This window comes from Mustela lutreola, chromosome 5 (genome assembly GCF_030435805.1).
Source record: "Mustela lutreola isolate mMusLut2 chromosome 5, mMusLut2.pri, whole genome shotgun sequence".
Taxonomy (NCBI): domain Eukaryota; kingdom Metazoa; phylum Chordata; class Mammalia; order Carnivora; family Mustelidae; genus Mustela; species Mustela lutreola.
The window spans coordinates 83,695,848-83,713,022 of NC_081294.1; the positions used below are offsets into that span (position 1 = coordinate 83,695,848).

General features: G+C 43.7%; 2 protein-coding genes and 1 long non-coding RNA gene across 7 annotated transcripts in view; 2 read left to right on the forward strand and 1 right to left on the reverse strand.

Moving 5' to 3' along the window:
• TCERG1 (transcription elongation regulator 1) overlaps positions 1–1,124 on the forward strand; it is a 62,320-nt gene extending 61,196 nt beyond the window's left edge. For 4 of the 5 annotated variants that reach the window (XM_059174961.1, XM_059174962.1, XM_059174963.1 and 1 more), the window contains one exon: positions 54–1,124. In XM_059174961.1, the coding sequence (XP_059030944.1) occupies positions 54–255 (202 nt within the window). In that variant the 3' untranslated portion in view covers positions 256–1,124. The remainder of the gene's footprint in view (positions 1–53) is intronic. The other variant, XR_009353947.1, reaches the window with a different exon arrangement.
• A 2,928-nt stretch (positions 1,125–4,052) lies between these two features.
• On the reverse strand, positions 4,053–5,418 carry GPR151 (G protein-coupled receptor 151). Its single transcript, XM_059174965.1, has one exon. It carries the CDS (start codon positions 5,416–5,418, stop codon positions 4,165–4,167), a length of 1,254 nt encoding a protein of 417 aa, XP_059030948.1. The 3' UTR covers positions 4,053–4,164.
• Positions 5,419–9,081: 3,663 nt separating this feature from the next.
• The window catches only part of LOC131832217 (uncharacterized), an 81,931-nt gene continuing 73,837 nt past the window's right edge, over positions 9,082–17,175 (forward strand). Inside the window, exons 1-2 of the long non-coding RNA XR_009353951.1 lie at positions 9,082–9,382; positions 11,774–11,898. This is a non-coding gene — a long non-coding RNA (uncharacterized LOC131832217). The remainder of the gene's footprint in view (positions 9,383–11,773; positions 11,899–17,175) is intronic.

A 17,175-nucleotide genomic window follows, 5' to 3' on the forward strand; every position in this document is an offset into this window, starting at 1 on the left:
GAAAGACCTAGGAACAGCAGTCAGTAATTCTTGGACTTCTTTTCTTATTTCAGATCCAAAAAGCTAATCCAGGAATCTGATCAGCACCTGAAAGATGTAGAAAAAATCTTGCAGAACGACAAACGGTATCTAGTACTAGACTGTGTGCCCGAGGAGAGGCGTAAACTGATTGTGGCATATGTGGACGACCTGGACCGCCGGGGTCCACCCCCGCCTCCCACAGCGTCAGAGCCCACGAGACGATCAACAAAATAATTCTCAGTACTCTTCCACAGGGGGATCTTCATTCAGAACGCTTGCATGAGCCAATTTTCAGGTTTTTACATGTATGTGCATTAGTCAAACTATTGCAGAACCATCTGACGAACAGAAGGAGAAGCATTCGTGAACCGTTTCTGAACAGAGAACACTTTGGAAATAATTTATGCTTTTCTTTGTGTGGCATGACTGACATACATACTCAAATATAGGCTGTCTCTAGTAAATCTAAAATCTCGAAGCTAAAAATCATCCTTTTATGAGGTGTGGAAGTCAGTGACTTTGGTGACGTTCTTTCTAGCAGTGTTAAACATGCAAGACGTAAGAGCATTTGTGGTTTGAACTCACAAAATGCAAATACCACAGACTCCAAGAAAACCTAAGTTGGGGGTTGTTTTGTTTTGATTTTGTTTTTTAAAGCGGGTAAAAGAGAAAACACTGAAAATTGAATTCTTATCTTCCAGAGGCTAAGATTATTATAATGGACATACTTTTACCTTTGTCTCTAAAGAACACTTTAGTTTTGTTTGTTCACTTATGTGCTTTGATTATCCCCTCAGAATTAGAGGCCAAGTCTTGTTGTTTAGCCTAAGAGAAGATTTATTTAGTAATTTCTTCTCAGGTATGGAACCATGGTCATAACTAACATGTTGGCCAGAATAGGACTGCTGGTTAAACACATTTTATTTACCATTAAGTGATCTTTATCAATATTCTGGATTAGACAACAAATTATCTTTCTTGGGTGTTCCCTGTAAACTATACTCCTGTTTGAATGTTAAACTTTTGTTTCTAAAGTTAATTTTAAGATGTTTGAATGTTCAGTTTATGTATTTGAACTACAATAAACCAACCCTTTTTATATATGTGAATTGTATATGATTATTGTTAAAGAATTTATTAAAAAATTTCTTTTAAACCTGTTCTTAAAAGCAGAAGGAAATGTAATTTGGCACAAAGAAAGCTGACTTTACACCCTAAATATCACAGTTTTTAAAGGCTTGAATATAATAAATTATTTGCAGTATAAAAGGGAAGGAATGTAAAGAACCATTTTGGTGCTCAGTCTCCTAGCAATATCTTATTGCTTCATAGCAAGAAGACCCAGATTTGTTTGTTTGTTGACTTGTTTTTGTCTTTTATATCACCATATGGCTGATTGATGCCTTCTTGGCATCCTTTTGGTGTGTTCTGCACAGCATACTCTGATACCCACCTTTGACCCCCACTTGCCCTTTCTAGCCGTACCTCCCCAGTTTAGACTCCTCTGTCTCATTCCTTCATAGATTTCTCATTCCGAAGTACTACCGAAACGCTTAAGAAAAATATGTTAATTGGATAATTTATTTTCCCTGTTTGCTCACACCGGCTGTGACTGCAACAAAACATAAAATGAGGAAGAACCAATAGGTCTGTATTTGTATGCCATGTGCACGCAGACACACATCACAAGCATACATAGACTTGTTCACTTGTTACTTAGTACTTGTATATGAAGTGCCACAGAAATTATATATGTAGGAAACTGGAGTTACCTAAGGTCTTAACCTCTACAACTGAAAATTAACAAAATATATTTCTCCCTTTTTTCGAAGGTCATTTTTGTAATTCTGTTGAGTGGCTTTTAAGTCCTGTGAGGAATGAAACTGCAGTGTTTGCCAAAAGGAACACAACTATTAGAGGAATATAATCCGCAAAAGTAAACTTTGTAGAATGTTTTATTTTATTTTTCTGAATTCCACAAGTATTGTTTGCCCATTCGCTACTTTCTGTTCCTCACAGGTGAAAAGTGTGGAAAAAAAATGCTTTGGTGATACCTATTCTAATTTCCACTTCTGTTGTTAACTATTTGGGATTAATTTGTTCATTTAAGGTGCAAATCAAACTTTACTATGCAGATTTCTTTAAAAGATCAAGTCAGGACTGTGTAGGTTCTTAATGAAAAGGTCATTGTAATTACACTGTCTCAAAATGTCCGTTTTGACTTGGCACTTACCAGCAAACTCCTTAAAAATACTTGACTCAGTTTATCCAGAGACCTGTATCAGTGTTAAGGTCTGAACTCCCCATTAAGTCCCCATTAAGTCCCCATTGTGCCAGATGATGATTTTGAAAGGAGGTTTCAAACAAAGACAGCTTTTAAGTCTCCCAAACTGTCTGAAATAAAGCAATTGTTTTTATTTGTTTACAAGTTAGAATGTCAAACACTGGAAGCTTACATCGAACATTTACTATATATAATGAATAGTCTTTAATTCAAATAGCTCATCACAGACGATTTGTATAACTATTGTCTCACAAAACAATATTTGGATATTTGGGTTAAATTGTACTTTGTGATCTTGTGAGCCTTAAAATAAAATTTGTAATGAACCAAGTAAAATGAAAACAGCCCTATCTTCTGTGTTGAAAAGCAAACCACAACCATTTGTAAAGACAACAAACAAACCAAAAAACCCACAGACTGAATATTTTTTTAAACGTAAAAGTTCTGTCCACAGCATATTTTTATATTTTAACTTCTCCATGGCTTCTCCAGGCAGTTATTTTCCTGAGGGAACCCCTCAGTGCAAATACCCCAGAATTCCATTACAAAGTAATCAAGAATTGTGGCTAAGTGTCCTTATATCTAATAGGGAAAGAAATGTATCATAATCATGTTTTATCGGGTATGCTTTACCTTGCTGCAAAATGAATAGTTACTGCCTTTTTATCCAAACTACACCAGTAATATGTTTGGGAACACAATTTAATAGTCTGCTTTTTTCTTTTTCTTTTTTCTTTCTTTCTTTTTTTTTTTTTTTTCCTGTATTGCCCTTGTGCTGTTTGCTTTCTTAGCCAAATTCTCTTTTGTATCCCCTGGAGTTTTTCTTTTCATACTATTTTTTTTTTTTTAACATAAGTACTTCTTTTGTTACTCTTGATTATCTTTATAACAAAGACCCTTAGGTATTTTAAAACTTGGGCAGGGGCAGTGTTCAACTTGAGTGTTCGGGAGATATTTAGTATCATTTAACAAGAAAGATGACCATCCCTATTCCTTCTTCTTACTTGGAGGTTGCCTGCAGCAATTGCTACCTTTATCATTAGTTATAGCTTCTATTTGCCTTGACTGGAAGGAGGTATTGGGAGGAACAGGTAACTGGGAAGAGAGAGAAGGGCAATAAAAAGTTCTTTTTCCATATCAGAATTTAGAATGTCATGGTAAGGTGCTAAAATCCTCAGACTTAGAAACTGAAGACAGAAGTAGCTTTACAAAGACAAGTGAAACACATTATTGAGGATAAGGTGAAGTGTGAATTTACTTAAACTTGGGTTTGAAATCAGTCCACAGTAAAGTGGTGATCCTTATTCTGTCAACTCCAGTCATGGAAATTCGATATGGATTAAGTAAGTGAAGATCACTCCTTAACATTCATTAACGTGTTTAAAATCTCTTAAGTGGAAGTAGACTTGGAGCTTTGGTTATATGAAATAAAGTTTGGTAAGCAACATTAAGGCTAGCAGGTTCAGGAAGAAAGTAAAAGGAAAGGAGTTCAGCTTTTGGCAAAGATGGGCTCTGCTCCGGCCAGTGTAGGATGGTCCCGAGGAGCCCCCAATAAAACCACAGTTGTGAACAAGGGACAAAATAGCTGGAATTTCTAGTTGTGTGTGCTGGAAACATCTCCACACAACACTCAGCTTAACTCCGGATAGCCAAGATACAATTCTGAAACACAATCATTGCCCCTACCATGGTGTTCTACTTACCAAATTGCATGTTTCAAAAATGCATACTGTGAAGCATTTTTGTAATTCCTAACGTTAGTAATTTTACTGGGTTATATATGGTCAAGGCTGTGGTGTTGGCAAGCAGCAGTAAAAGTCAATACGATAATCACAATTTGTTTTGCTTTGAAACTTAGCCTATTTGTCACAGTCTCCTGTCTCCTGATCTTCGTGTTCCCAGGGGACAGGGTCATTGTCTTGTACACAAGGGACTGTGTCCCTCTCGTGCCAAAACTGCTCTACATCAGGGAGGATGGGCATCTGTGCCTTCTCGCTCTTCTCTATGCCAGAGGAGGGAGAGCCAGTTTTCTCCTCTGGTATGGATGTTGGGGACTCGGGAGCTGGAACATCGTCGGGAGGGGCCTCTGAGTGGCCAGCTGGTGTTTTCTGAGACTCTGAGGCAGTTGGTTGCTTTTTGGTTATCATCCATTTCCATAAGCCTTTCAAATCTTCCTTGAACTCCTCTGACATCACTAGAAAAATGAGAGGATTTGCCGAAGAGGTGGAAAACACGAGGACTTGAGACAGGGCTATAAAACCCTGTGGCGGCGCCGGGCCTCTGGCCTTCACGTGCCATACCCACAGCCAGGCTACCCATTCAGGGAGCCAGAGGACCGCGGAGGTGACAGCGATGCTCAGCAGCATTACTGTGAGTTGCTTGGAGCGCATCTGGTTTCTGAGATTTTGAGTCTTGGTTCCTCGTTTTCTACACTGGCCATAAGCTCTCCAGAAATAAAAACTGGCAAAGAGTGATGGAAGGCAAAATGCCAGGAGAGGGTAGAGCTTCCCAAACATGGCCATGAACTCTTCGGCCACAGGCGGTACATCCATGAGGCACATTTCCACACCCTCATGAAGCCTGGTGGTGCTGAAGAACCACTCAGGCAGGGGCAGCAGGCTAGCCGCAGCCCAGATGGCCACGAGCACCGACCAGATGGTGCAGTTGTGCATACTTACTGGCTTGGCTGGGGCGCTTGCATACATGAAGCACACTTTGGCCACTGCAACGATCGTCAGGCTCTTGGCTGCCATGCACGTGTGGACGAACCAGTCCGAGGACTTGCAGACAAACCAGCCAAGGTCCCACACACTTTTGAAGTATGCTGTAGCTCGGACAGGTGCCGAAAACAGCAGGAGGGAGAGGTCGGCCAGGCTGAGATTCAGAATCAGGGAGTGGATCATGGACGGCTTTCCTTTCCAAGCGCTGTGAAGGAGAACGCTGATCACGCAAACGTTCCCCGTGAAGCCCACCAGGCACACGGCCACCAAGAGAGCTGGGACGATGGTCCTCCAGTCCTTTGAGTCAGAGGGCAGGTACCCTCCGGCAAAGTGGAGATGAGCAGACATGTTCATGGTGCTGGAGTTGGCATCTGCAAAGGCAGCTGCCAGCATCACCTTTCCCACGCAGCTCGTCCTTACAGAAGTTAACTTCTTTCTGTCTTTCTCCCTTGGCTCTTCTGTGTAGGAATAAATATGCTGTCATCCCTGTCAGATGACGCCTCTGGACCCTCCCCTTGCTTGTTTCCTGAGAGCAGAACGTGGAAGAAGATTGACTGCTCGCCTCTGCTCTGTCGCCTGTGAGACACCGCTGCTGCCCTGAATGGCCGGCAGCGGGGGTGCTTGGGTCCTGCTCATTAGCAACCCTCAAGTCACATCGTCAGCCCCATGGAGTTAAAACCCCACATATTCATAAATGATAAATGAGGACAACATACATGTAAGTGGCATATATTCTGGGGGGGGGGGAGGGTCCCGAGCCAGTCAGGCAATTATTTTCAACCAGCTGTTTCTAAAACCTTGACTGCCGTCTGTCATTCGGGAACCACTGCCTCTGACCGAGGGACTTTTAACACTTCAGTCTGCCCCAGAATCCCCTGTGTTCCCGTTCTGGGGCGGGGGTGGGGGGGTGGGGAGGGCAGGGCGGCGGTCAGGAGCAAGGCCCAAGACGGTGCGTTTCCAACAAGTTCCCGGTGGTTGCGGAGGTTGCAGGTTGGGGGGACCTGCCCTGTTTTAAAGCAAGAACCAGTGCTGCTTTCCCCCCTGCACATATGAGCCGCTGCCTCGACCCAGCCTCCCCACCAGCAGCCGCCTGGAATCAGACGTGCAGAGCTGGAGAAGGAAAATACAAACGGTAAAGGCGTCCTGTGTAAAAATCTCCCTACAGATGACTTTAGTCTGTAGCTTAGCCCAGCGACTGCGAGCTTTTTCGAAGTGTTTTTAGACTCTGAGTTACACTATGTGAAATACGATTTCAACAGGCGAGGACGATGAAGACAACAGAGTGATGAATTAGGCGGCTCTGTAGAAAGCCAAGATGTACCAAGACAAGAGGAATAAAAGAGAAAGAAAGAAGTCCTATGTGGAAGATCTTTAAGGCGTTTTAAAGAAAGTTACATCTTAACATTGGAAAACGAGACAGTTCTTGGAAAAAAATGATTCTAGAACCAGTCATGACACTTTACGGTGGTTAGTGGCAAGATACTCTGGAGGAATCAGAGGAGCCAGAATTGTTCAGGGGAAGGGGTTGTGGGATTGCTGTGAAGATGTGTCCTGCTCTGAGTGCAGCTGACCCAGAAATGCTTAGTGTTGGGCACTGAGGATGTGCTGTGCTTTCCAGTTCGTCTCTGGAAAGTAAAGGGATGCCACTCCAAAATTCCTCAGAGCCCCAACCTCACCTGATAAAAATGGATGGGATAGACAGCCATTGACGAGTGGGAAAGCTCTCTGTGGTGCTGGGTTTCTTTGCATCTGTCTGCCTTCCCTCTTCCTCCGGAAAGTCAGGGTACTTCGGAAACAGTAATGGGGCTGATGCCTTGTCCCAGCAATGTGCTGTAACCCTCCAGTTTGCACTATGGCTGTGGAAATAATAGGCACACACCCCGAAAGCAGCATTTGTGCAGGTAAAGAGGCCATGCCATCTTCTGGGGGGGGGAAGTTGGGGGGGGGTGGGGGCATGTAGAGAAACTTCTTGAGCACTACTTGGAGCAAATGGACATGGTGTAAATTAGAGATTGCCTGGTATATGTGGAGGATCCATTTGGGACCAGAGCCATGCCATCATGGCTTAAAGCTTAGGGCACTCCGGGCTCCTAAAGACATATGACAGACAGCTAAATGAGTTCCAGAAGTCTTTTAAGCCTGATCTTTAGAAGACAACTAAGGAAACAAAGGTTCATCTTGTGGTTCTTTCCCCAGTTTATTAAATGGACTCAGGGAAGGACTCCCCAGTGTTCCAGCTAGAGACCAAATGTTTGGCCTGAAGAATGGGAAGGCTTAGTTTTCCATAGTTTTTGCAGGTAATGCACTTGAACTTTATATTTTGAAAAACTTATAAACTTAGAGAAAAGAATGCAAGTTAGATGCATAATGGACATTGGTCAGGTTTCCCTATTTTATTTATTTTGGGGAGTTACTTAGTATTTGAGCCCCTTTCCTGCTTGATAGAAGAGATCATGGGGAGAAATTATGTTGAGCAATAAAATACAGTAATAAAATGGGGACACCTGGGTGGCTCAGTGGATTAAGCCTCTGCCTTCAGCCCAGGTCATGATCTCAGGGTCCTGGGATCGAGCCCCGCATTGGGCTCTCTGCTCAGCAGGGAGCCTGCTGCACCCCCCACCCCGTCTGCCTCTCTGCCTACTTGTCATCTCTGTCAAATAAATCAATGAAATCTTAAAAAAAATACAGTAATAAAATGGAGAGTTATTTGGGTTGAAAAGCACGAGTAGCCTCCCCACTCCCAAAATGCTGGAAACAACCAGATGCCCACATTGGTGAACAGATAAACAAATGGTTCCATTTGTACAAGGGAATACTATGCAGCGGTATAAAAGAATGACACATATTACAACATAGGGGACCTCAAAAGTATTCTGCTAAGTCAAAGAAGCCAGACACAAAGACCACAAGTTGTGAAACTCCTTTTCTATGAAATGCCCAGAAAAGGCAAATAATAGGGAGACAGAAAGTAGAATAGTGGTTCAGGGGTACGAAAGGGAGTGAGTGCAAATGGGCCCACAGGATCTTTTTGGGGTGACGGAAGCGAATTAAAATTGGATGGTTACACAATTCTGCAAATGTGCTAAAAAATCTTGACTTGTACACTCAAACTGAGTAGATTTATGGTATGTAAGTTATACCTCGATAAAGCTTTGTTTTGTTTTAGAAGAATTATTTGGGATGGAGGATAGGCAAAGAGCAGATATGTCCCTGCTCTTAGAATGCTCAAGAGGCTCCAGGAGAGGGGTCTTCTAATCTGAGACAGTGATTTATAAAAACAAATGATAGAGCCACGGAAAGGGCTTGCAGTTTAGAAGGACCAAACCAAAGGATGGTCCTGGGCGGGGAAAAAGGATAGACGAGGGCCACAGGGAGAAAGGGCGAGGTCTCAGAATTTGCTGTCTCTGGTGCCGGTTCCCAGCTTGCAAATGGACTCCCAGCACAGTCTTTCCCCTACTCCACACTCGACACTGAGACCCCAGAAACTGCAGCCACCACCTCCTTTCCAGCCAAAGCTTCCAGGGGCTCCAGGCTGTTTTTCCTGATAGGGACACTACCTATAGCACTGATGTTAAGAGGAAGCCGCTGGTAAGGTTCCCACGTTCTGCAGGGGAATCTTCAGGACAGCTCCCGGAGTGGGGTGCTGTTCCCACAGCCTTCCTACAGATGGGGACTCTGAAGCACAAGACCTGAAATTATTTGCCTGTGGGTCTGTAAATCACACAGCCAGTAGATGACAGAGTTGGGACCCCAGTGGGTCCGGCCCCAGAGTTAGGGTGTTCACAAAGAGCGTGCTATCCTGTGCCCCTAAAGAATTAACTGGGGGTTACTTCCTGTTCATCGCGTTTCTGAAACTGGTAGAGTTCAGCTCAGCAACAGGTGTTAAGCTCTTTGGCACTGGGAATACAAAGCTTGTGTACTTTCCTTTCAGTGAATATTTACCGAGCCTCTCCTCTGCACCGAACCCTAAACATCCGTGCTAGACCTTGGCCCCCCAGGTGATGGAAGAGTCCCTTTTCTTAGGGAGCCCAATCCAGGGGGAGGGGTGAACCGGTTGGAAAGTTCAGGGACAGGGCAGTAAAAAGGCTGGCTGTCGTGGGGCCCTGTGTAGGGGTCCCTGGAGCAAACCAAGAGTCGGTGGGGGGCATCTGGCAAAGGTCCTCCTGCAGCTGTGCCATCTAAGCCGGGACCTCAGCCCCGCCCCTACCTGCCCGTCTGCTAGAACTTCGTGGAGTTGATGCACGCATGTATTCCGTGTCTCTGCAGGACACGCAGCAGAAAACAGCTCTTTCTTATCGGAGAAGTTAGCAGGGTTGCCGTCGGGTCTCTGAGAGTTAATGCCTCCGTCTGCCTGCAGGTTTGTAGGCTCGAAACTGCAGGTGCAGCTCGGGAAGGCGCAGAGTGGATGGGGCTGGGCTCTGCGGGCCCCCTGCCGCTGGGGAGCTCACAGAACATGCCCAGCTCCGGCCGCGGGCGCTCCGCAGGTTAGCGCTCCCCGGTCCCAGCTGCCTGCCGCCCGCTCACTCCCGCTCCCACTGTTGAAGAGGGTCACGGAGCACTGTTGGTGTTTCCTTCTCTGCCGATGGCTTTGCTATGTGGAGGGTTCCTTTTCCCCAGGGCCCCGGTCATGCTCTTTTTTGGGACCACAGTCACCTTGCTGGTGTGGAGTCGCTTTGGCCGTGGGTCTTCCTGACCTGCACGTCCCATTACTGCTGGTTTAGGGTTTGGAGGGTAGTTTCGGGCCGCAGATGCGAGCTAAGTGGCAGTCTGTCCCTAAGGTAAGTGTTGACCAGGTCTGGCTGGGTCTAGGGGTGGCCACTCCTACAAAACAGCACCCCTCCTCCAGTTTCTGCCGTCGGTTATGTGCCTCTGAAGTCCCGTGTAGGGCGGCTGCCCTGCAGATTTCAAATTCCACAAACTGCGAGTCTGGAGATGGGGAGCCTGCCCTGAAAATACGAGACTGTTCTAATGGAAAGAGACCCCTCTGCCTTGTGTGTGGCTCTGACCGTGGACTTGACTTGTCCTATGGAGGCCCCTGGCTCCTGGCTAGCAGGGCACAGGCTGGGATCCATGAATCTCAGCTGCTGGGCTGATGCTTCTTGTTCTTCCCATAGTCTTGCACTTTTTCCTGCCAGGGATTTTGGTTTTGTCTATTAATAAAAATTATTCATGTTTGGATTTTTATGGAGGAGAAAATTTGGACATCGATGTGAAGGCTCTTGGGGAAGCATGAGGATGGTTGGAAGAGAGGGCCATGGAGGCCCCTTGCCGACTCAGGCAGAACTTGAAAAAAATCACTCTTAGGCCCATTGGGACACAGCTGTGGTCCATATCCTGATGTGTTTACTTTGAGCTTTTTTTTTTTCTTTCTTTCCTGAGTGGTTGTTTGCTTTTTCTGTTATTACAGTGCAGATGGTAATTGTAGCTATGATCTTTGTTACAATGTAATGAGAGGACCGGTCAAAAAGACCCCGGAGTCCCAGGGACCGATGTCACCACAGTGAAGATGACACAGGTCAGTTTTTTGTTGGCACACACTGTCTTAGGAAAAGAGTCTTTTCAGCAAATAAAAGACTGAAATATTTCTTTGGGTCCAGAATGGTTAAAATCCTACTTTGGACACAGTCAGCCCATCCCTGGCTCCAGGTCTTTTGTCTTGATAGGGTGTCATTTGTGGTTGGTTCTTACGGAATGACAGGTCCCATCATTTAGAGGAAAATCTGATTTAAAGAAAATGAAACACAATTTCTTTGCATGTCCATTTCTTTGACCTTTTAATAAAAAGGAACTGGATTGAACTATGATTCACATGCCTTACGAGCTGCATCAAGTGTACACTTCAGTGGTTTTTGATATTTTACTCTTGGCACCTTGGTGCCCATCCTGATGAGAGGATGTCCTCGGCACTGACTAGAACTGTTTCCATGACCGCCCAATCCAGCAGGTGGCGCGTGGCCTTGTCACAAACGTCCCAGCCCAAGATGAGCGGGGGAAGGAATGTGCGGTGTTCAGAGCTATGGCGGTCATCTCGTTTCCTGTTTCAGGTTAAGGAAAAAGAAAGGACGTCGCCATCCCCGAGTCTGGGGATTGCTTTTCTTTTAATGACGGGAGAGCAGCTCCTGTGAGCTGAGCTAGAGGATTTGTCCTTCCTGTTGACTTGGGGAGGGATAAAAAGTTAAAAAAATCTTGTTAACATCCTTCATGACTAAATATCACACAGCAAATTTTAGAAATGTCTGGATGGAGGGGAAGGAAGGCAAGGACTTGATTCCAAATATTTCAGCTGGGTATATACAATGTTGGTTTGGGTAGCTTTGAGGCTGAGTGTGTTAACATACAAAAAATCTTTTCATTATAAATCCTTGGTGAAAGTTCAGGACATTCTTCTAAAACTTTTCTACTTTATGCAATATTTTACTCCCGTGCTGAGTACTTAGAATTGACAAGAGTTGAAATATGCAAGTTGGAGTTACTCTCATGAAGTAGGTCTCTTATTTTTACTGTCATAATTTTTTTTTTTTTTTTTTTTTTTTTTTTTTTTAAAGATTTTTATTTATTAATTTGACAGAGAGAAATCACAAGTAGATGGAGAGGCAGCCAGAGAGAGAGAGAGGGAAGCAGGCTCTCTGCTGAGCAGAGAGCCCGATGCGGGACTCGATCCCAGGACTCTGAGATCATGACCTGAGCCGAAGGCAGCGGCTTAACCCACTGAGCCACCCAGGCGCCCGTCATAATTTTTTTTAATTAGGTAAAGGAATTGATGTTATCATCACTTTGTAGAAGAAAGTAAAGCACCCCAGAGATTTTGGGGGTTACCGGTGGAACTGAGCTAGACCATGGATTCCTGATTCTGGTTCCAGCTCCTCTTACCAGGTAAGACTCCCAGTGGGACATCAGTACCTTGATAGATGATTTCAGGTGTTCTCTATTGGTTTCCTATTCCTGCTATAATAAATTACCATGAACTTAGCGCCTTAAAACAGTATAAACCACCTTATAGTCCTGGAGATTGAAATTCCTAAAGTCAAGTGTCAGGAGGGCTGCGTTCTTTCTAGGAGCCGTGGGGGCGAGTCCTTATTTTTTCCAGCTCCTAGAAGATACCTGCTCTCCTTGGTTTGTGGTCTGTCCTCCATCTGCAAAGCCAGCAGCACAACATCTTCCTCCAATACCCCCTCTGGTTTTCTTACGGTGTCTCCTTCTCTGACTCTGAGCCTACTGCTTCCCTCACTGAAAGCACCCTGTGATTACATCGTGGCCACTAGATCATCCAGGGTCATGTTCTCATCTCAAAATCCTTACCTCATATCTGAAAAGTCCTTTTTTGCCATGTAAGGTAAATATTCACAGGTTCCTAGGGCACAGGCATCTTTGGTGAGGGGGTTTTATTCTCTTCTGTGTATTCTTGGGAAAAAAAAAAGAGGTTGGTGGTTAGAGCTGACATTTGTTGAGACTTTCATATTTGTGAAGCACTTTGCTAAATTTTATGTGGATTATCTCATTATCATGACAATACTAAGGAATTCGGTTATTCTCAAACTGAGGCTCAAAGGTAAATGGCCTGTTCAAGGTCACACTGCTGTAAGTGACAGCACTAGAATTCAAACTCACATCTGTCTGATGCTAGAGCTAGAGTCCTAAGGTTCCGTGATATTAATATTCTGATATGTAAGGCAGGGGGTGTGGGTGCAGAATTTTCTAGATGAACTTAGCCAGCCTTATAGCATCTTACTATATTAGTGTTCTTCAGAACACTTTATGAAATGATGAACTTGGTGGCCTTGCTAGCAGTGTTATCTGTGATGATGGCAATATTCTATATCTGCACTTTCCAATACTGTAGCCACCAGCTACCTGTAGCAACTAAGCCCTTGAAATGCTGTTAGGATAGCTAAGGGACTGAACTGTAAATTTCATATGGGGGTTGGTGCTGGGTGGCTCAGTAGGTTAAGCGACCGCCTTTGGCTCAGGTCATGGTGGAATCCTGGGATGAAGTCCTGGAATGGAGCCCCACTTTGGGCTCCCAGCTCAGCAGGAAGCCTGCCTCTCCCTCTCCTTCTGCCCCTCCCCCTACTTGTGTGTGCTCAGACTTGCCCTCTCTCAAATGCTTCTGTGAAGGATGTGCTTTTGGGTGGAAGATGACAGTAAAACAGGAATTTAGCTGTCATGAGAAAAGCCAGTGGAGATCTGTAGACCATCAAGTTCCAGTCTTGGATACACTATCTGGGTTGTTAGTTAGCTGTGTCCTGTAAACATGGATGTCCTAGCGGAAGCATTCTCAATTGTTCAACAAGAATCTGTGAAGCTGGTGGTGCCTGGGTTGCTCAGTCATTAAGCGTCTGCCTTTGGCTCAGGTCATGATCCCAGAGTCCTGGGACCTAGTCCTGCACCTGGCTCTCTCCTCTATGCTTGTGCTCTCTCTCACTATTTCTCTCTCTCTCTCAAATAAATAAAAATCTTTTTAAAAAATCTATGAAGCCATTCTGTATAACTGTGGGTAAATCAGGGTAGTAGGACTAAGATCTTATAAGGTCTTTGAAGTCAATCTCTTTGGGGACACAAGTATGTACTTTGATGAATGATCGTCTGTCGTGTTACATAAGACAATACCAATGGAAATGCAAAGCATGTACGAAGTTAATACTGTGGTCAATGGGGCTGACTCTTAATTTAGCTATGGAAAACCTTTTTTCAGATGAAATCTTAGGCAGGAGCCCAAAATTTGCAATAGATATAATGAAAGGTGTTCTGTTTGAAGCAGAAGTTGAGTGAATCATGGTCCTATTATCTGAGCTCTCTTCACTTACTATTGAGGTCCCTGAGGTGCATTTCTGAAATTCCAGAGTATATCAATCACTGACAGAATCTAGAAAAGAGGTTAAAACTCAGAGGCAGGAAGTTCATGGGTTTCTCAGGGAAGGCTGCATGGGAGAAATGAGATGTGACACTTCCCAGATGACTTTATATGCATATTTTCAAATATTTATTGTATGTAATTTTGTAGAGATACCACCAGATGTCTTTGTAAATTTGCTGTCTCATATTCTGTCATAAATAACTTAGAACAATTGATCTACATCTTTGAAATGGCTGCTGAGTGTTCTGTCACATGTTTTTATGTGTTTGGGAGGAAGGGATTTTTTTAGCGTTTTATGTCACTGATTGGAGTCAGGCCATTCCTGTCAACCTTGTGTATATTCCTTACTTTGGGAGGAAGGGATTTTTTTTTTTAAAAGATTTTATTTATTTATTTGACACAAAGAGAGATATCACAAGTAGGCAGAGAGTCAGGCAGAGAGAGAGAGAGAAGCAGGCTCCCCGCTGAGCAAAGAGCCTGACGCAGGGCTCTATCCCAGGACCCTGAGATCATTACCTGAGCCAGAAGCTTAATCCACTGAACCACCCAGGCGCCCCAGAAGGAAGGGATTTTTTTAGGATTTTATGTCACTGACTGGAGTTAGGCCATTCCTGTCAACCTTGTGTATATTCCTTACTTAGAACCAAACTTAGCAATTACCAAAGAGCCATTCTTGCCTATTAATGCCCATGATTCTGGAGATGATTGAACTGGGTTTAAATCTTGCTAGTCATCTGCATTTCCTGTATCATGTGGGCACTGGGGTTACTTGGAAAACTGAATATTGAATCTTGGAGTTCTTCCCATTATCCATTGTAAGGTCTTTGCTCACTGAATCTTGAGCACTTCATTTCATGAAGTAACTAATTCAAAGTCATGTGGTCAGTAAGTGATAGGCCTAGGATTTGACCCCAGGTGGCCTATCTTTGGCATTTGAGCTCCAAAACATTAATGTGTCTCCAAAATAAATTTTCTAATAACTGTACCCCTAGGTAATGAATTACCAAAGTGAGCTACCGGATCAGCTCCTGGGGAATTGTAGAAATTGTGTAATAGACACAGAAACAGTAAGTTATTAGAAATAACTATTAGTTATTAGTCTATTAGTCTAATAATTAGTTATTAGAAATAACTAGTGAATTAGTTATTTCTCCTGTGATAACGACTAGAATCTAGAGATTTTCTCATTAGAATCTCATTTCAACTGCAGTCCTGCTTTCTAGAAAACCGTTCATTTGGTGAAGACGCTGCCATATATTTATTTCTGCATATTTACAAACAAAGTTATATATATGTACCCAGTTGTGAATGGGATCCTATTAGATTCCATCAGAGCTCTGTTCAGAGTATTTATTATGATTATTATTTATTACTATTTACTTATTAATAAATACTATAAAATACCCAGTAACTTGTCTTTAGAATTAATATTTGACATACGTCTTAAAATCAGACAAGTTTTCGGGCACCTGGGTGGCTCAGTGGGTTAAGCCGCTGCCTTCGGCTAGGGTCATGGTCTCAGGGTCCTGGGATTGAGTCCCGAATCGGGCTCTCTGCTCAGCGGGGAGCCTGCTTCCCTCTCTTTCTCTCTCTGCCTGCCTCTCTGTCTACTGTGATATCTCTCTGTCAAATAAATAAATAAAATCTTAAAAAAAAATCAGACAAGTTTTTAAAAAATTTGTTTTGTCTTGTTTTTTAAGCAAATTCTATGTACAGTGTGGGGCTTGGATTCACCTGAGTTATTAAGGGTGATATGAAGGGTCGCCTGCTCTACCAGCTGAGCCAGCCAGGTGCCCGGGAGTCAAATAAGTTCTTGGTCTTGTTTTTTGACTTATGTGGACAAACACCAATGACCGTCATAAAGCCTCTACTCCACCAAAGCCTGATACTTTTTAATACATTTTGGCATGCTTACTGATGTCTTTTGCTATTTCATTTGTGCTGTGTTTGAGACCTGTACTTCCGGTCACCACCGCAGTTTGATTTTTCCAGTTCCCATCCATTTTTAGTAGAAGTTCATGTAATCATACAGTGCAATAACTCAGCTCTACCAAGAGGACGCAGCTGCTGAGCCTGAAGGACTGTTGAACGCGCATCGCCCCCTGGTGGTAGCCGGAGGTACTGGCTCAGCGCATGGAAAAGAGCATGAATGTGATGCTCTCCAGGTAGTTGTTGAGTGCCTGTGACTAACTGACAAAAACAGGGGTGGCATGAAGGCGAGGGACTATTGTTGAAGGGAACAAAGACAAAAAATACTTTTAATTATGATAAGGACATCTTATTATAGAGAGAGGAAAACAAACACTGAGCAAAAAACTTTAAAGATTCTTAGGAGAGGGCAGGTGTACAGCCTTCTAAATTGTGCCTTGAGGACCAGCAGCTTTGGTCTTCTTGGGAGCTCATTAGAAATGCAGAACCCCAGATCCCATCCCATAGCCACAGAGTCAGAACCTGTATTTACTAAGAACCTCAGCTGATTCATGTGCACCGTAAAGTGTGAGAAATGCTGGCACAGAGCACAAGTGTTGAGCTCTTGGACTTGGATTCAAACACAGCTGGGCTGGGATCCCGGTTTTGCCAATCCCTAGCCGTGTGCCCTTGAACAAGTAACAGGTGCTTCGGCTTTCTCAGCTGTAAGTGAAGAAGACTTTGGATTATTCTAAGGCAGCCATCATCACCGTCACTGTCAACATTGAATAAGGGCTCACACGTTCCAGGCACTGTTATCAGCTCTTCTTAATGAAATCTTGAAGGCTGCCTGTCTGGTGGATGGTACACGCTCTCCAGTGGAAAAAAGGCTGAATCGTGATGACTGTAATCCTCCTGCAGCACAGTGTTGGAGCAAGCAGGTGGAAGGGAGATGCCTCAACAGAAGACCTGAAGACTGCAGGGTTGGTAGGTGGGGGCCAGGGGCCTCGGCCTTGGAGGAGTTTAAGGGCTGAATTCTCAAACTTGACCCCTCTTTATTTGTGCTGCAAAAAAGATTATTTAAGAAGAAACCAGTCTTCAGAATTCTTGCTTAATCCCATAAACAATAGGAAATCTGTTTAAAACAGTGGGTCTGAAAATTTTTGGTCTGAGGATTCCTTTACACTCTTCAAAATTATTGAGCGCCCCCCCCCCCTTAGAGTTTTTGTTGTGGGTTATATCTGCCAATATTGATCTTACTGGAGACTAGAAGCTGAGAAATTTTTAAAAATATTAATTCATTTAATGATAGGTTAGCATAAATAAGTAATAGTTTTTTTGTAAGAAGTAACACTTTCTCTTCTTAAAAATTTTTATTTATTTTTTAA